This window comes from Panicum virgatum, chromosome 7K (genome assembly GCF_016808335.1).
Source record: "Panicum virgatum strain AP13 chromosome 7K, P.virgatum_v5, whole genome shotgun sequence".
Lineage (NCBI taxonomy): Eukaryota > Viridiplantae > Streptophyta > Magnoliopsida > Poales > Poaceae > Panicum > Panicum virgatum.
Genome location: NC_053142.1, coordinates 52,479,456 through 52,499,048, shown reverse-complemented (window position 1 = coordinate 52,499,048; position 19,593 = coordinate 52,479,456). Strand labels below are relative to the sequence as shown.

General features: G+C 49.2%; 3 protein-coding genes across 5 annotated transcripts; all 3 read right to left on the bottom strand.

Annotated features, from left to right (window-relative positions):
* Positions 1–8,951: 8,951 nt before the first annotated feature.
* Positions 8,952–11,212, bottom strand: LOC120642201 (pathogenesis-related thaumatin-like protein 3.5). Its single transcript, XM_039918646.1, has 2 exons — positions 10,514–11,212; positions 8,952–10,295 (listed from the first exon to the last, which is right to left on the bottom strand). The coding sequence occupies exons 1-2, from the start codon at positions 10,581–10,583 to the stop codon at positions 9,508–9,510; spliced, it is 858 nt and encodes a 285-aa protein (XP_039774580.1). The 5' UTR covers positions 10,584–11,212; the 3' UTR covers positions 8,952–9,507.
* A 296-nt stretch (positions 11,213–11,508) lies between these two features.
* Positions 11,509–13,279, bottom strand: LOC120642200. Its single transcript, XM_039918645.1, has 2 exons — positions 12,365–13,279; positions 11,509–12,278 (listed from the first exon to the last, which is right to left on the bottom strand). The coding sequence occupies exons 1-2, from the start codon at positions 12,857–12,859 to the stop codon at positions 11,778–11,780; spliced, it is 996 nt and encodes a 331-aa protein (XP_039774579.1). The 5' UTR covers positions 12,860–13,279; the 3' UTR covers positions 11,509–11,777.
* Positions 13,280–14,106: 827 nt separating this feature from the next.
* Positions 14,107–19,350, bottom strand: LOC120642199 (probable receptor-like protein kinase At1g49730). 3 transcript variants are annotated; one of them, XR_005662533.1, is made up of 10 exons: positions 19,088–19,350; positions 18,113–18,664; positions 17,758–18,036; positions 17,128–17,389; positions 16,993–17,045; positions 16,836–16,903; positions 15,509–15,598; positions 15,339–15,423; positions 14,453–15,116; positions 14,107–14,348 (listed from the first exon to the last, which is right to left on the bottom strand). XR_005662533.1 is itself a non-coding variant. In XM_039918644.1 (10 exons), exons 1-10 carry the CDS (start codon positions 19,200–19,202, stop codon positions 14,584–14,586), a joined length of 1,929 nt encoding a protein of 642 aa, XP_039774578.1. In that variant the 5' UTR covers positions 19,203–19,350; the 3' UTR covers positions 14,107–14,583. The 3 variants fall into 3 exon arrangements, 2 of the variants coding, with proteins under 2 accessions (XP_039774578.1, XP_039774577.1); XM_039918644.1 differs by having other exon boundaries at positions 14,107–15,116; positions 18,113–18,418; positions 18,527–18,664; XM_039918643.1 differs by having other exon boundaries at positions 14,107–15,116.
* Between the last annotated feature and the right edge of the window lie 243 nt (positions 19,351–19,593).

The following is a 19,593-nucleotide window of genomic DNA, read 5'->3' as shown; positions in this document are numbered from 1 at the left end:
CAAATGCAATGCAGCAAAGGACGGCTGATCGAGACCTTTCCGCTGCTGGCTATGATGCGCACTACCCCACCTGATGATTCTGCACTGCGCCACCGCCACTGAGGTAGTGGCCATCAGCAGAGCATCAACGAGCTGAGGTCGAATAATGCAGGAGCAGGAGGTATGGGGCTATGGGCAGGGGCAGTCTGCATCCTCCTCCTTGGAGCTTGGTGATCGATTTCCATTTTTCCCATTTTCCAAGGAGTAGTAATAAGGACAATTCAATGCAAGCAGCGAGCTGAGGTATGGATGATGCATGGATCCCACACCACACCCATGCCCATAGCCGCCCATAGCTCGGCTGGTCCTCAAGACTGGGCCGCTCTGCAAAAGGCCAGCATGCTCATGCCTGCCTGCCTGCATCAGTTTCAGTTGCACTTGCTGACCTGCCCTGCCCACTCAAGTCATGGCTGCAGCAGCTGCATGCATATTCGTATATCGATCAAAGGCATCGATCAGCAACCAACGGAATAAAGTGCAGTGGAGCTGACTGCTGATCGAGGAGGAGGTCGGTGCCCGAGCTTTTGCACTTGTCTATCACTCTTTCCTTGTGCAGTCCAAAGCCCCCATGCCATGCGCCCTGTTTTTTTGAAGAAGTTGCGCCCTGTTTTCACAGCTAGCTAGCCGCCTGTTGCCAATTGCTACTACTCCGTATGTCTAAGATCAGAATTCAGATATGCATGTGTCCCTAGCCAGCAGGATGCAAAGGAGTAGTAGCAACAGGATGCAAAGGTGTGGTGCGGAATCCCGAAATAGTTGTTCGTGTGGGCATGGGCTCTATGCTTCTTTTTGGTCCCGGCAAGTTTCCTGCAAAAGCTGCTTGCCCTGCTTGAAATAACCCATCTTTCTGCTTTATTACCTCGATCCACCGATCAATCAGCCATAGGATTCTTCTATCTATCTTCAGTTGCATTGTTAACAATTAAGGAAATAACCACCACGGCTGTACTGCACTACTGCTGGTACTGCAGAGTTAAAAATTTTCAGAACAATGAAAGTGATGCCGTTTGTTGTGAGTTTCAGTGTGGCAAGCTGCGAATGGCATCTGCAGGAAACACGAGGTTCTCAAAAGAAACAACGCATAACTCGATTACGCAAGCGAGGGCAGACATTATACTACTGTTTATTTGATCCATCGATCAGCACTTTAATTTGTTGATAAGATACTACTAATGCTCAAATCATGCGTGCGTGCATAATTGTCATGTCGCCAACAGTACTATGCATGATTTGCTAATCGAGAGACAATGCCAATTCCGAGAATGAATCTTACTTTGGGGGAAATCTCCTTTCAAATCTCCGGGCTTGAAGCCGCCTAGGATAGTAGATGGATATTTAAAGAAATAAAAAAATTCCTACAAGAATTATATACATCTGAACATCAATCCAACAACTCTAATCTAATTAAAATAGTCACTACTCCTTCCGTCCTCAAATATAAGATGTTCTAGGGGCATATTTGGTTTTGTAGCACGGGTACTGCAGCCAAATTTGACCATAATTAGGGATATTAAATAAAGACAATTTACAAAACTAACTCCACGACCCTCGCTACTTCGCGAGACGAATCTAATGAGACCTTTAACAGTATGATTAGTGGATGATTATTATAGCATTACTGTAGTCAATCATGGATTAATTAGGCTCATTAGATTCATCGCGCAAAGTTGCACTCATCTGTGAAAAGGTTTTGCAAATAAATTTCGTTTAGTACTCCATGTATTCAAGATTCCCTTGTAGCACTAGGTGTGCTAATACTAACCAAACAGGGCATCCTGGGTTGAGGACCCAACTATCTTAATTTTGCATCGTTTTTGGATTTTTTCCTATAAAAAGATGTGCATGCAACTATGTAAAGGGAGGTGCATGTGTGAGAGGTGCATAGGAAAGAGCATGCTAGTTTAATTAGTATATTTCAATGGTTATTATTTAGGGTAGGAGAGTCTTTTCTACACAGCCATAATATGTCCTAAAAACTTCAGAACGCTTTAGGACGGAGGGAGCAGATATGTTAGTGTTATCTTTTCTAAAAAATTACAAAAGTAGATATGTTAGTGTTATCTTTTCTAATAAATTACGAAAGGACATGTAGCTTAGTGGTTATAGGAGCTTCAATAGCACCTCAGGTCCTAGGTTCGACTCCCTGTGGGAGCGAATATTCTTAGATTTAATGTCATTATGCTTTCAATGGTTAGCAACATTTCCGTCGACAATGAGGTGCATGTAGTGACTTTGTTAATCTCGAGAATTTGCCGGCTTAGTCTTTAAAGATGCTTATAAAGTAGAGTTTGGGTACGTGTGTTCATAGAGGCAAGCGAGGCCGGGCCGTGTTTGGGCCGTGCTTTCTCGGGCCGTGCCCGTGCCGGCCCAACGGGCTCAGCCCAGTTGGCCACCTATAGTGTTCATAGGGGCAAGCGTGCATGCGTTATGAGTATCTGCGTTGTACTGTGTAATGTTAAAGAGAATCTAATAAATTACCCACCTATGCCATTACAAAAAAAAATCTAAAGTAGCCCTAATTTTCTCGTAAATTATCCACCTATGCTATTGTAAAAAAGAATGCAAATATAACCCCTAGTTTGCATATAAATTATCCAATTATATTATTATTATTAAAAGTTAAAGTGATCCCTTAACCTAAATTATAGGCAAAATTTGCCCCGGGACACCATCAAAAGGTGGAGTTTGCCAGAGGCCACTAAAAATTTGCATGTATGCTAAATCGGGTCCATTCACTGAAAGACACCACTAGCGATATTGTAATCGAACTAAACAGGAAATGACAATTGTGCCCACGTTGCCTTATCTTGTCCCACTGATCTATTTTACTTGCCAAGCTAAATCTACTAAATGTTTGTGGACCCTTAACTCAAAACTCAACATTAGGTCATTCGGATTCTGATTAGGACTCAGACTGACGGATCAAGACATTATTATTTGTTTTAGTAATAGTAGAAATAGAGATAGAGATTAGCATGTACGGATTGGCCGGTTGATAGACTACTAGTATATATAAATAGTATAGCTTAAGCTTCCTCCAGTCGAGACGCGCGCTGCCACAGATGCATGGTGCCTGCGCCCTAGGATTAAGATGAAACATACATGTACACTTGCAGCTAGCACTAGCACACCATAACACCAAACACAAACACCAACATATGAGAATTAATGCATGCAAGGGAAGAACCCATCAGCAGCTAGCTAGCAATCCAAGTGGTGGTGAAGTGGCACGTACCTGTGGCGTCGGCGGCCGGCCGGCGCGTTCCGGAGATGTTCCGGACATGGTGGCCATGCCAGGCTCACTCCCTCTTGCTATCATATATATGGTACGGTGGACATGCACGCTGACAAACTGACTCCCTCTATGCATGGCTTCATTGGCTCACTTGCAGCAGATCGAGTGATCGATCGAGGTCATCATCAAATTATTAGTCTTTGGCTGATTAATTATCCAGCTCTCGGATCAACAACTTATGCGATCGATATGTAGATCGATCGACTCTCCTATATATCTGAATCTGACTGACGTATATAATCTCATGCATCAACTACTTTAATTTATTTAGAAAATAATAATAGTTAGCAATTATATGTATATATATATACACACACACGCACACACCTATGTGCTTATCTATTATTCTACACCCACACCCAGCCACCCAACCCAGCTCACGCGCCCGACCCGAAAGGCCTCCCAACCGCACGCGCACAGCCCAAACCCAGTAACCCCCACGTACCCCGCCAGCCCAACCCAGCCCCCGAGGATCCTCGATGCACGGCTGCGCAAGCGCCTTTTTTTCATTTTTATATTAAAAAAACAAAATTTCAAAAATATATGTCGAATAAGGAAATTTTCAAAAATGGGTGCCTGTCGCCCATCCAGTTGGCGACAGGACCTAAATGTAAAAAAAAAATTATATTTAGGTCCTGGCGCCTAGGGTGTATTAAACAGTGAACTTGTAAAATTGATATAAAATCGTAGAAAAATAGGAAAAATACAAACTCAACTATTCTGGATTATATGAAATAAGATCTACAACTTTTGTTACATAAAGTTTTTCATTTGATCAATGTATCTAAATCAAGAAAAATAGTTCTTATACCTAGAAAAATCTAAAATAATTCATTTGATCTAGTTGTGCTTATTTAAAATTTACCAAAATTTTTTTATAGCTCTTATGAAATAAAATAATGGTAATGTAAAAGTTATGGCTTCTAATACTCAGTATAGCAGCATGGATAAATAACCCATTTAAACTAGACATATTGCAAGATCTAATTTAAAAACCCATTTAAAGCCTATGCTCATCATATGCAACACTCTGGCCAAAGATGACATGCATCCAAAGGATGGATCTTGAGATTTAAATAAAAGTGTGTCGGTACCCCAGGACTGGGGTACCCCCTCTTGCTGTGTCTAGGCAAGGATTTTATAGTTATCCTTAACTACATCCAAACAACCGGACCCCTGCGGTCCGGAATCCTGTTCTCCCAGCAGCGGCCTGGGCTGTTCCTCAGTTGGGAAAGGTCCGGAGACACCACGTGTCCCGGAAAAGGCAGGAACTCGTGCGCAAGCAGTCGGGACTCCGGACCTCCCCGAGGAGACCGGACCCCTGCAGGGTCCCGGACCCCACATGGGGTCCCGGACCCCCTGTATAATAACCGGACCCCTCGCTAAGGGAAGAGATCGACGCCCCGCGTCGGGGTGGTCCGGGGCCGCCACGTGTCTGCAAGATATGGCCGTTTGGGTTTCCTTACTAACGTTCACCCACCATTGCATTCATTGACCAGGGGACACTGTTGATCGCGTATTACCAAGGCAGTAAAGCCGCTGGCGCCGCCCATACCGCATCTGCCAGCCTACCGTGACAGATGGATACGACGGCTCGGCTTCGCCCATTATGACGCTACATAATAGCCTCAGCAGGCCACGCCGCAAGCTATGCTACTCCAACGAGCGCCTAGCTGACGGGACAAGAAAAGACCCCCCTGAGTCAGGAGAGCATCAGTAAAGATTCGCTACCGCTGTAGCCACAGTCATGTTGGGCCCACCTGTCGGGGCATCAACGCCCTATGTATCCGCTCCCCCTTGATCTATAAAAGGGGGGGGCGCTAGAAAACCTCAGGCTGAGCAAGAGCCAAGGCCAGCAGAGGATAGGTTCATACACAACCAAGAACAATACATCTCACAGTGGACGTAGGGTATTACGCTCCGGCGGCCCGAACCACTCTAAATCGTGTGTTCTTGAGTCCCCTTTCTCAGCGTAGATCTAGCCCCATTGCCTAGTACTTCCCCGAGTACTCCCTCACTGGGAATAGGCGGGTGCGTTCCGCCACCCGGCCGTGGGTACCCCTAGAATCCCCACAACATTTTGGCGCCGTCCGTGGGGAGGACAGGTGTTGGCTGGATTTTCGGACTTCTGGGCCGTGTTCATCCTCTGCAACGACGAGCGAGAAGATGAAGGAAGGCAGCGCCACACTCACTTCACATGCCATGGCACCTGCGCTCCAGTGCCCTCGGTGCGGCGGCGCACGGCAGCGACGCCTGCTGTGCGTCGCCACCGCGACACCTCAGAGCCGGCGTGGCAGCGCACAGCGGAGGCGCCGCTGCGCGCTGCCGCCCCTACGTCGACTCAAGGTTTTCTCTCAAGCAACGGCCACGCCTCCTCTGCGGTGGCATGGCGTCGGCTCAAGGCTTTCTCTCAACATGAAGCCTGGAGCCGACGGCCATCCCGGAGGAAGTTGACAGTGTCGTCCTGCCGTCTCCAGCGCCGGAGATCCACCTCAGCGTTGCTCGGCGCTGCTGCAGACAGGACCCCGCCTCCTCGTGCGGGGGCCCCTGGCGCTAGCACCAAGGACAAGCCGGCGAACGACCGCACTTCTCCACGCGTCGCACCGGTCCATCTGCTACGCAAGCGCTCTGGTTTCCATCGGCAACGGCGACGGCAGGGGAAGGGGGCCTCTTCCATTCAAAGCCAAAGAATTTGTCTCATGCCATGTAAGCATGTGACAGCTCTTAGGCAAGAAGGGGTCCCCCGAGCTCCCGAAGTGATGCTGGATGATGCAGTTCAGGCACGTCCAGGGCGCCTTCACACGCTGTATAGCATGCAGCCGTAGGTTACTCCTAAGAAAAAACTAAGAGAATTCCTCCTTTGTAATAGCGTGGCGTCTACGTGTGTGTCCAGAGCGGTCAAGGTCCGACCTTGTAAACCCGACCTCTGGCCCTATCACACAAACAGGCAAAAGCGGTCCGGAGCGGTGGAGGTCCGACCTCGTAATCCCGACCTCCGATGTATACCGTGACAACCACAATAATAAAGGAGACTTTCTTTTTCAGTTTTACCTAGGCTCCACCCTGATTACATCTATCCGCCTTGGTTTAACTATTCCTTTCTCTTGACCGGAGTTTCCCTTATTGCTAACAATCCAAGTTAAGTTGCTGGCTTGTGGTCAGGTGAAGACACCCCTTCTAGCTGGAAGGCGGTCCGGACCCCTAGGGACCTGCTCTGGGGAAGTGGTATTTGTATCCTGGGGTAGAGAAGCTCCGCGTGGCTTAGCCTGGTAATGTACCCTAAAGTTACGTACTTCACTACCCTGTTACAAGTACTCTAGTACCCAAGACTGCTGTCTTTAGAGGTCCCGGGCTCTCTTCTAGTATAAGGCTTGGTTTCTTTGCACCTTACTATAAGGTCCGGTAACAAGCTTCATCGGATTGTCAGCAACGGTCGCTCCAAGTCCACTCCGGTGGCCCGCTCCGGCGGAGACCGCTCGCCACGGTCGCTCCAAGTCCACTCCGGTGGCCCGCTCCGGCGGAGACCGCTCGCCACGGTCGCTCCAAGTCCACTCCGGTGGCCCGCTCCGGCGGAGACCGCTCGCCACGGTCGCTCCAAGTCCACTCCGGTGGCCCGCTCCGGCGGAGACCGCTCGCCACGGTCGCTCCAAGTCCACTCCGGTGGCCCGCTCCGGCGGAGACCGCTCGCCACGGTCGCTCCAAGTCCACTCCGGTGGCCCGCTCCGGCGGAGACCGCTCGCCACGGTCGACAAAAGCCAGGTCCGGGAAGAGGTGCTTGCTCCCTGGGCGATCCGAAGTCTGTGTAGCCGCTTAGCTTAGTTCCGTACCCTAAGCCTACACCTTCGTCGCCCCATGGAGAGCACTCTAGTACCTAAACCTAGCAACAGGCATACCGGCCTCAGGGGTCCGGGATGCACGCTCTCTCCGTGGGCACACCAACGCAATCAACTTGCGTAGGAACTCATCACGATGGTGGCCCCACCTGCGGGTTCGTACCTCACCCGAGGTGGGCCCGGGGGCCACTGTCGGTACCCCAGGACTGGGGTACCCCCTCTTGCTGTGTCTAGGCAAGGATTTTATAGTTATCCTTAACTACATCCAAACAACCGGACCCCTGCGGTCCGGAATCCTGTTCTCCCAGCAGCGGCCTGGGCCGTTCCTCAGTTGGGAAAGGTCCGGAGACACCACGTGTCCCGGAAAAGGCAGGAACTCGTGCGCAAGCAGTCGGGACTCCGGACCTCCCCGAGGAGACCGGACCCCTGCAGGGTCCCGGACCCCACATGGGGTCCCGGACCCCCTGTATAATAACCGGACCCCTCGCTAAGGGAAGAGATCGACGCCCCGCGTCGGGGTGGTCCGGGGCCGCCACGTGTCTGCAAGATATGGCCGTTTGGGTTTCCTTACTAACGTTCACCCACCATTGCATTCATTGACCAGGGGACACTGTTGATCGCGTATTACCAAGGCAGTAAAGCCGCTGGCGCCGCCCATACCGCATCTGCCAGCCTACCGTGACAGATGGATACGACGGCTCGGCTTCGCCCATTATGACGCTACATAATAGCCTCAGCAGGCCACGCCGCAAGCTATGCTACTCCAACGAGCGCCTAGCTGACGGGACAAGAAAAGACCCCCCTGAGTCAGGAGAGCATCAGTAAAGATTCGCTACCGCTGTAGCCACAGTCACGTTGGGCCCACCTGTCGGGGCATCAACGCCCTATGTATCCGCTCCCCCTTGATCTATAAAAGGGGGGTGGGCCGCTAGAAAACCTCAGGCTGAGCAAGAGCCAAGGCCAGCAGAGGATAGGTTCATACACAACCAAGAACAATACATCTCACAGTGGACGTAGGGTATTACGCTCCGGCGGCCCGAACCACTCTAAATCGTGTGTTCTTGAGTCCCCTTTCTCAGCGTAGATCTAGCCCCATTGCCTAGTACTTCCCCGAGTACTCCCTCACTGGGAATAGGCGGGTGCGTTCCGCCACCCGGCCGTGGGTACCCCTAGAATCCCCACAACAAAGTGCATTAAACTGGTACCTAAAAGCCTGAGAATGGTCATCTTAACAATCATATTAGTCAAAGTGTTGTGTTGTCTATATCAATCACCAAAACATTATATTGAAATATGGCATGAGAGGCCATTTTCGCTACATCCGTGTTGCGCTGCGTCGTTGCCCTGCTATGGCCTCTGCTCCTGTCGCGGCCACAACTCAGACTACCCATCAGATCCAATTATTCAGTATTTTCTTTTATGTACATTCAGTAGTTATTTCGTCATATTTTTGGTGACTTTGAGTTTCCATTGGATGGGTTCAGTAATTCGTAGATCCAGTTATTCAGAACTTTTTTATAAATTGGATGGATCTAGGATTCCATGCAGACAAGTAATTGTTGCAAATAGTGCATGTGTTTGGATTCAACAACCGAGAGACTGTATAATAAATATTCAGCAGATGTTTGTATTCAGTAATTCAGTATTAAATACATCCATTAATTTTTTTTCCATATTTACCAATACTTTATTTTCGTAAATCATTTTTTGCAATCAACAATGTTCTATCTTCCGGATATTCAGTATTTTTCTCATGCGGATCCAGTATTTAGTGATCCTCGGTATTTTTTATATACACCCAGACATGCCTATGCATGTGTAGATTTGGTAATATATGGATCCAGTTATTCCATACATTAAAGCCCAGTAATTCTTTTACAAATTTACCGAGCAAATTCATAGAATGTTTGTGATGCAGTAATGCCTATGCATAGCCCAGGTGAAAGCCTTTTCAGTAATTTCCACCCCCAGATGCTTGGCTCGGTACATCTAACATGCCGCCAGCCTCCAGAAACGGTGGCATGCGCCACACGCTCCTCCCTGCACTGGGATACTGTAGTTGCTGGCTGTGCGCCTGCCGCCGTAGCCCCCTTGTCCTCGGACAAGCGCTGCTAGCTGGCCGCGCTGCTCCCCGCGCGGCACTACTGCTCGCGCTAGTAATTTGGGGATTTTGTTTGCCTACTACATGCACTAGTGTAATCATGTGATTTGTCGACTGCTAGCACTGATCAACCATGCATGCATGACTAGCTAGTAGTAGAAATAAAGGACAAACAATGAATTAAAGCAGGGAACAATTAATCCTGTGGTATCGTCAATTAGGCTCCGATAATTAAACTGCTAGTGCAGTAGTAGTGCGAAAACACTAGTGAAGAGCAGCATGATGAGGGTTGAGCCGCCGCCGCTCCGTCTGGATGATGATGAGCACACCAGGCGGTTGTTGTGGTAGGAGCAGGCCGACTGCTTGGTGTTGGAGCAGAAGGTGATGATGTAGTCGGCGTTGGAGCAGGTGAAGATGCTGCTGGGGTCGTCGTAGGCGTAGCTGTAGGCGGTGGGGCACGCCGCCTTGAACTTCTTCGAGTAGAAGGTGGGCTGGCACGTCCCCGGGTTCCCGAACTGGCCCCGGCAGCAGTACTGGTCCGTGTCGAACACGTCGCAGGCGCTCCGGCACGCCACCGTGCGCCCGCCGACCTTGACCGCCAGCTCCGGCGGGCACGTCTGCCGCAGGTCGCCGTCGCACCCCGCCGCGCTGCAGTTGCCACCCTGCCCGCCCACCGGCTTGATCACCATGGGCAGGTTGAAGCCGTCCACCAGGCTCACGTCGTAGTAGTCGACGGCGGCGAGCGTGAACTCGGCGAGGCTGGCCGGAGGCGCCCCCGAGGCGCCGCAGCGGAGCGAGGAGCCGCAGGAGCCCGTGGCGCAGGAGCCGTTGCCGGACGCGTCGAAGCTGCAGTCGGTGCGGCCCCAGATGCGGCCCGACCACCCCACGGGCGCCGTGAACACCATCGACTGCCCGGGCCGGAGCGCGAACCCGCCGCCGCCGAAGCTCTCGCCGGGGGTCACCGCCGGCCAGATCACCGTCTTGCACTGGTTGATGATGGTGAAGACGCGGGCAGAATCCGCGGCACCTGCAACGCATGCATATGCATATGCTTAGCTTGCTTGTATTATATTATTATATGCATGATGCATGCTATATATCAATCATCAGGATTACAATGCTGCTGCTGCTGCTGCGGTGCTCATCAATATAATGATGCAATTTAATCTGTTTTTTTTTACAGAAAGAATGAATCAAGGAAACTAATTAATGCATGTTTAGAAGCAAGCATGCAGCTAGCAGTACCCGACAAGAGCAAGAAGCAGAGGAGAGGCAGCAATTTCAGCTTCTCCATGTTGAGCTGTTGATGATACATGCATGCACCACAGGGCGGCACAGCAGAGCCGATTTAATAGCTAGCTTGTTTAGCGTGGGGGTGGAGAGATCGAAACCAAAGAATACGAGAGGTCCCGAGCAACAAGCTAGGTAAGGTAAACCACCTTGCTTGCGTTGCAATGCAGACTTGCAGCTAGGGAGTTGTCCCTTCCTTTCCCTGTCCAGATTCCATTCCATTCCTGTCAATCCTTCCTTCCTTTTCCCCCCGTCTCTTGCATACCGATTCTTATCATGCTATTCTATTCTATATAGGGAGTAACATGTATGTAACATTTTTTTTTGAGGGGTAGAGAGTAACATGTATGTAACATGGTGTTAATGTGACACCTGCCTGGTCCAATTCGAATGTGTCTTATAGGCCCATGTACCAGCACATGTCGTGACCCGGCCCAATTTGGCCACCTGTGCCCCAAGCTGCAATCTCCTCCAGCCCAGAGCCCCAGAGCAGGAGCAGTTAGTTTCAAAAAACTGGGAATGCAAGCAAAACGCTGCAGGTTGTGTGCAAATTAAAACAGAGTGGAACTTGGATTCTCAAGGAAGCAAATCTATCTATTGTTGAGCATGCAATGCATTCCATTTCGGTCTGCTAGCTAGGCTGGCATGGTTGATTGGGATCGTGACTGCGCACATGCATACTACTCCACTCAGGCTGGCCATCCATTCATCCCTGGCGCATTGGTAGCAGCCAAACTGATCCATCTGCACTGCAAGCTTCATCTATCGATCTCCCTTTACTGTAATACGTAGCTAACAAGCTGTCTGTATGTACCTGCAAGGAGCGATGGATCATTAATTTTCTCTTGCAATGTACGTAATTGCTCCTCTTGATGTTGTTTGACACCGGCCGGAATGCATGATCATGATCCGTCGGTGTACTCAGCTAGCTACAAGGAACGACCATCTTATGATCTGTCTGTCTTAATTACTACTCTTACAGTTACAGCAACCATATATGATATGATGGGCAAAAAGGACAATATATAGTACACAGATGGAGGAGAGAAAAGAACAATATTATTACATTTAGCAGATGGAGAAGATCAGATATACGATGGTGGTTTTCTGTTTTTCAGCTGATGATGATCGATTCGAGGACGACGAAGAATGAAGATAATTAATAAATACTGTATGTATACATTCAGATAGAAGAAGGGGAAAAAAGAAGAGTAGTTTATTAGGAGGAGTAGTGGCAGGCCTTGTCCAGCGAGATTGGCTTGTTGAGCTTGGTGGGGTTCATCAGCACCCTGCACTCGACGGCCAGGGTGAACTTGGGCTTCACCAGCGCGCCCAGCACGTAGGCCCGCGAGTGCAGCGTCGTCCGAAGCACCATGGGCACCGGCGGCACGCTGGTGGCGGTGGCCGCCTTCTTGCCGCCGGCGGGCGGCGCCGCCGTCAGCGTCGGGCCGCCGCCGTAGAGCGGCACCTTGTCGCCCAGCACGGCGACGCTGACGGTCCGGCGGCTGCTGCGCGGCTGGTAGAAGTTGTGGAGGTCTCCGTTTGCTAGCGTGAGCTGGGTGTAGGAGAGCTGGAAGGGGTCGGCCGTGACGTGGATGCCGAAGAAGGTGCCCTTGTTGCGGTAGGTGAACTTGACGGTGGCGTTGGTGGTGGCCATGTCGGTGGGCACTTGAGACGCGTCGGTGCCGGCCTGGATGATGAAGTTGTCGAACTTGATGCTCTGCAAATTAAAATAAAATTCAGTCTTTAATTTGCATGGGTTTCATTTGATTTATATGAACAAAATTGAAATCCAGATAGATCCACCTTCATCACGATCTGCGGCTTCTGCGATCTGCTGGCCCCCCATAGCACGAGCGCGAAGAAGGAGAAGAGCGCGACGAAGCCGAGCACGAAGACGAGGAAGTAGTAGCACTTTTTGGGCACGATCCTGGTGTGCTCTTCGTCGTCGTCCAGCAGGAGCCCCTCCTCCTGGATGACCCCGATCTCCTGCCACCCCTTGCCCTGCGGCGCGCCCTTGCGGCCCGCCGCCTTGTCCCCCGCCTTGGAGCCGGATCGCTTGGGGTGGCCGGAGAAGCGGCTGGAGGAGGAGTCCCTCCCGACGGAGGAGTGGGAGTGGCGCGGCGAGGCCATGGGGCTGAGCGCGGGCGTGGAGTGGACGGAGGTGGCCGTCTTGTCGCCGTCGTGGGAGTCCCGGGAGGGGCTCTGGACGTAGTAGACGGGGCGCGTGCGCGGCGGGGAGCGCGGCGGCGAGGAGGGCGCCAGGCTGGTCACCTCCGAGTCCGTCTTGGCGTGCGGCATCTTGATCTTGATCTTGATTTGCAGCGGCGGCTGCAGTGCAGCTAGCCTAGCTCTACTCCACTCCAGCAATGGCCGCTCAACTTTGTGCAGAGCAAACAGGCAGGCAGGCAGCGTTAACTAACTATAACTACTAGTACTCCAGCTCCTAACTCCTCCAAACTCCTAAGCGGGGGAGGAAGAAGAAGAGGAAGATGCCATCAAAAAAAAAGAAGAGGAAGAGAGAGGGGGGAAAGCAGAGCCGCAGAGGCAGCGGCCAATAACGATAATTAAACAAGAGTAGCGAGTGTTGGTTGAGAGCGTCGGTGGACAGGACAGTGCTGGTGCTGCTGCTTGTGCTGGTACTGGAGTGAGTGATGGATCGGACGGAGCATCCCCTTTCCTTTTGCTTTCATTCACAGCCAGCCATCCATCCAGCCATGTGTGGCGATTCGTCGGTTGCGAGACAGTCTCGCCAGTTCATGTGCGGCTGGCTGCCTCCATCCAGCTCATCATCTGCTCATGCCACCACCAACCTACCTGCCCTGCCACCGCGGATGCAGGATTGGAGGCAAGGGGCTGAAGCAATAGAGATGTTGATTTGTGTGAAAATTTAATAGTGATTTGGAAGTCTTGATACAGTGTTTTACATGTAATTAGAAGAGCTTGAGCCCCCCTAATCCCCCTCCTGTATCCGCCCCTGCTGCCACCACCATCCATTCCGCTTCGATTTGGATCCTTCATCTTTCCTTCCTGCGCTGCGCGTTACCCTTTCCCCCTTTTTTTCACCTCATGAAGGAATCATGTTACCCTTCATAAAATTTCAAACTCGTTTTACTCTGTAGTAGAATCTAAACAAGTTCACTCAGATTTTGTAAATGCTGCATCCTACAATTACAGTCTTTCTTTAAAAAAAACAATTACACTCAACTTATGATTTTCCGTCGGCGAGACCAGCCAAGTGAACATTGGGCACAAAATCCACAGGAATTTGCGCTGCTGCAGCTGCAGCTGCAATTGGGTCCTGGTCAAAACCCAAGGCATGCATGCCCTACCAACAACCACATGGAACATGTGCTCTTCACATTCAGCACTCCACAATCCCTTCTCTTGCAAAACTAAACAAACAAAAAATACTGCACCTACCGCTACCCACACCCACAAAAACCATAACAAATAAATACATAAAAAAACAGCAACCAGCTACTACGATGCATGGGAGGGACTGTCCCCACGTGGCCAAACACATTCACCGACACCAAGCACACCACTCAGACGAGATCCATCGGCAAACAGTTTTATAAAAAAGATCCACACCGACATCCTGATACCAGCAACACCATGTTCTATAAATTAAAAATGCTAAACCCTGCTGCCTCTTCTCAAACACTCTGCAAAACCAGACTTGCATTCTTTGCTTCCAGCAGGATCAAACAACAGCTTGCTCCTCCTCCCACCTTCTGTCTTGGCTTCGCCTCAACTAGCACGCAAATTACAGTATCCTTTTCTTTTTCTGCTACGCACAACAAGTTCTATATTACAACAGCAACTACTTCTATAAAGGGACAAATATAGCTGACTCACAAAACTGAAATTCCCATCAACAGCTGCCTCTACCTTGGTAATATAACTTGCACAACACCATGAGCCGCTTCAGCGTCAGCATGTACTCAACCTGATAGAATCCCTGACATTATCATGAGCAGGCAAAAATTTTGCACCTGTGTCAAAGCAGAAAGCAGACCTCGTCATAGAGTTTCTGGGGGCGATTGAGCCTGTCCACTTTCAAGTAGCATGCTACGGCTGCAGTAGGATCTCGTTGTGCTCGATGAGGAATGCAGGGACCTCATGTCACCGCTGTGGGGGATCAGGTCGTTCCGGTGTTGGGCGCCACTTCTGCTGCTTCGAGGATAAAAGCCCCCCTCCGCGTCTTCCATTCCCTCACCAAAGCTGCCATTGCCGGGATCCAGCCTCTCTGAGAGCATCCTCAGCACCTGCCTGATGGATGGCCTCTGCCGCCCTTCTCTCTGGGTGCACCACTGGACAATGCCGATCACCAGATGCAGCTGGTCCATGTCAATATCGGACCTGATCCTCGGGTCTACCATATCAGGAGAGATGACTCCAGAGGACAGGTGCATCTGAGCCCACTCAACTAAGTTCTTGTTGTCTTGGATTGCTCTCCGTCCGGTCACAAGCTCCAGAAGAAGCACACCATAGCTGTATATATCACTCTTCTCTGTCAACTCCTGAGTCACCACATATTCAGGATCCATGTACCCTGCAGTTGATTCATTATAAGAGATAGATGGGCAGGCTTATCATTAGCTTGCCTTCAACCTTTCTTGGATGTGTTCCTAAGCTGCAATCTATTCTAGCATCACCTACCAAACCCATTCTCATTTCCTATGTATTTTCTGCAGGCAACTAACTGAAACTGAACATGGATATAAACTGTTCCGCTCTATAGTTGTGTTAGCTAACTCAATTGCTAAAATCTCACCTGGGGTTCCTCGTATATCTGTGTTCACAGCTTCGAAGCTGATGGCCCCAGTTCTTGATGCATGCGCAAGGCCAAAATCAGCAACCTAAGTATAAGATGAGGAAACATTCAGCAAGCATAAGCATAACCATGGCTTATAACGGTTACATCAGGGCACCAAAAGACCATACCTTGGCAACAAAATGCTCATCTAAAAGAATGTTGCTCGATTTGATGTCTCTATGGCAGAGTGGAGGGTTACAAAAGAAATGGAGATACTCCTGAAAAAAGAAGACGACATGAAAATCCACTGTCAAGAAGTAATATTCATATCAAAAGAAGCTGTTCACATATAATCAAGAATTTTTTTTAAAAAAAACTGATGAAAGGCAGCTTATAGAACCTCAGGATAGTATACATGTGCAGTGCAGGAGAGACAATAGGAGATAGCAGTGCCAACTGGCAAGCATGAACTATGGCCCACAGAAGTCTCAGCAAACACAAATAGACAGCCGAACCGGCTGGGAATAAGTGGCTGGGCTGGAGCAGCCAGCCAACCAGCTCCAGCCAGCCAGGTGAGTGCCCAGCCGTGCACGCATGGTTTGCCGCGGTAGGGCCGTAGGGGGGACGAAAGGAGGCCGAAGCAGCGGCTGATGCACCCGCCGTTCGGCTGGACTGGGCCAGAACCAGCCCAGCTGCCCAGCCGGCTGATTTTCCCACCAGCCGAACAGGCTGAGAGTTGTTCATGTATCACTAGTCAATATATTTTCCTCCTTCAACACCACAAAACTATTACTCTTATTCTTCTTCAGGACCTCAAGGAAAGCACAATAACTTGAGTGTTACTGAAGTATCACAGCTAGAACAAACCAAGTGGGGCAAGACACTATCGCGCTGCATGTGATAATTGTTGAACCAATTTTGAAACAGGACTTCCAGATAGGGACCATCTCTTCCAAAAGGTGTACAAATGCTTCATATAGTGCAGTGTACACACACCAATGGATGAGTTCTATTATTGATTTTCTAATAGGACTTTCAGAGATGGGGCCATCTCCCAGAAATATCTCAAACTACCCTCACGAATTTGATACGATGATAACACATTTCAGCAGCTTAATGGCATTTCTTGCCTAAGGGTGGTTGCTATGGATGAAAGTGGGAGGAAGGGAGGGACAAGAGATGTCCAGCTACAGTTGGAGCTACTTCCATAATTAGTTATATTGTTATTCACAGAAATTCCACTGTGAACTGTAGTCTAATCTCCCAGCTCAATGGTTGTATTCCAGACGCTGTAGCCATTTTAATGGGTACAGTAAACATCAAGCAAGCAACAATGCTGCCCTAGGCTGAGCAAACTAAAGAAAAATGTTTGAGCTAAAGATCAACTAAGTCAAATACTGTAGTCACTAAAACTGTATGATTACTTCATTACTGATGGGTACTTTCCGGTGTTTGATAAAGCCCGAATGAAAGACAAGGCAAATAGAGCAGTTCAGTTTGCAGCAGCAAACTTACAAGAGCATTGGCCACATCCATTGCAATCTGTAGCCTAGTCTGCCAGCTTAATGGCTTCCTTCCAGATGCTACAAATTCAAATCAGAAGTTCAGAATAGATAAGAGCAATTCAATATGCTTTGTACATAGACAACATCTGAAATAAATGAAATCGTACAGTGCAGGTGATCTTTTAGGCTTCCGTTCACCATGTATTCATACACAAGAAACCTGAAAAGTTCAAATGTAAGATGACCGCTATCACTACATATGACATGCAGTACTCACACTGATGCAAAGGAAACAGCATTACCTTTCTTTCTTTTCAATACAGAAGCCCTTGAGGGTCACGAGATGACGATGATGCAACCTAGCCAAGAGTTCCATTTCCCGACAGAACTCTTCTTCGGCTTGTCTTGAAACCTTGTCCATCCTTTTCACTGCGGCGACAGAGCCATCACTAAATTGAGCTTTGAAGACAGTTCCGAAACCACCCTTTCCAATAACTGTGCTGAAATTGTCTGTTGCTTTCGTTGTTTCTTTGTAGCTATACCTTTGGAACATTGGTGATTGGCCTGAACAAGGTAAACAGAGAGGTTTGGATTTTTAGACAAAGGTAACATAAGATGACCTGGTTAGTTTTTTTTTTTACTCCCTATCATAACAAAGCTTCAGCAAAACTAGATCGTCAATGCTCAACATTACACATAACAGACAGCTTTTCTGCGATTTCTTTGTGCTTCCTGCAACAAGTTTGATGCAGAAAAGCATAATCAGTTGGCACTATGCAAGTTTCTGACGCACATGGCAACATTAATACAATAACCGGAAACAATAAGCTTAGCTGTGTACAATATACATGATTGGTGAGATCATGAACACAAAGCCAAATGTTTTGGTTATAGGCTTATAGCTTATGTAGAATAGAAGCATGTGCACAAACCTTCAGGGTATCTCCAGAATTGATTGTGGTGAAATGTGTTCTCTTGATTCTGAGCAGGGAATTCAGCATTCTTCAGCTCCTTGCTCTTTCTGCGAATCAGTACCACTAATATGATCTGCAGCAGCACGGCAAGCAATATAACCCCTATCCCTATCCCTGGAATAGCTGTAATCCGATAATGCTGCTGATGTTTCTGTGGAAGACTCTTGATCTTTGGAGCTGGAGAATCAACAGTGACATTTGGAGAGGATGCTGGAGTAGATGTGACAGAGGATGGTCCTGGTGTGCTCCCAGAGTCAGAAACAAATAAATGGCTGATCATCTATCAAACATAAAAATGCACTAATACTTATACCTGGAAAAGTGGTGATTCCTTGGACACCAAAGAAGCATGTGACAATGTCGTCATATGAAAGAATACCCTCTTGAGTCGCAAGCGTTACAAAAATTGCATTGCGGCACACACTCAGGCCAACATTATCATCTGAACCGATGAGGCGATGAAGGTACACAATGCCATAATTCAAGCAAGTCTTGCATGTGATATCCAGTGATAGAGGCCCCCTGCAGCTTCCGATAACATCATTGAAATTCGGGGATTGCATCATTTCCAGCACGGTATCCCGTCCAGCGCACTGATACGAAACCCTTATTTTTGGGCCTAACCCGCAAAAGACATCAGCGTCAGTGGGGATTCCCCGCAGCTTGAATGTTTCGGACACTGAGCTGAGACAGATCTCTGCAAAAGCAGGAGGGACGCCCAGCCTACCGGTGGCATTGGCATAACGAGCAATGGAAATGGCGACGAAAGCATTGATGTAGCGGCAGCAGGCTGGCCGCTGGGCTGGATCAGAGCAGGCAGCCGAGGCTAATGTGAAGTTTGCCCAACTAAAATCCAAAGGGCAATCTGTAGAGAGGGGGAAAAAGCTACTTTTAGTAAAATCTTAATAATCTGCAAGCTACAGGGCATGCACAGATTGGGTAAAATGGATGTTTATTGCTCCGTAGGGCAATCTCACTGAATCAGCTAGCAGCTCACTTACTTTATAGGGGGGATAAAAATGAAAATGTGTGGTATTTCGTACAAAGATACTATTTTTATGCGGTCATCGTGCATAGAAGGTCATATTGAAGGGTATCCTAGAGAAGAAATCGGAGAGACTACATCACTTCACTGGAATGGAACTCCCAGAGCAGGTAGGGATCGGTTTCTAGGTCATACTACCTGCAGTAATCATTGCCTTTGGATGCCGAAACATAAAGAAACCAGGACATCACGGGAGAATCGCGGATAGCGTGTTTATACACAAGGGGGAGAGAAGGGACTGACCTCCGACGGCGGTTGCTGCGGGGTTTGGGGAGAAGAAGAGAGGAGATGAGACGAACAGCAATAGAAGCAGCAGCAGGGGAATGGGGGAGGAGCGGCGGAGAGGCGGCGCCGGCATTTGGAGGCGGCGATGGAGTGGAGTGTGGAGGAAGGGGGAAGAAGAGGGGGTTTTGGATCACCGCCGCCGCTGGGGGCGGCTGGTCGCGAGCGACAATGATTTGTTTTTCGCGTGGTTTCCCCCGTGACAAAGACAAAAGCCCTGGGTTTCTGGCTGCAGCTTGGGCCTCTCTCCAGCACCAGCACCCTAGGAAAGCAGGCTGCTCTGCTGCTCCCCTGCCCGAGGCCACAAGGGAGTGCGCTTCTTGCTCACTGCTCCGAACAAAGTGCAGGAATCACATGTATGCCCCTGCACAGGTTCGTGGTAGGTGCTTGATATAATGGTGACTTTATCCTGTATTCCTGTTTGTCTGTTTTCTTCTTTGGAAAGAATGTCTGACACCAAATTCCAA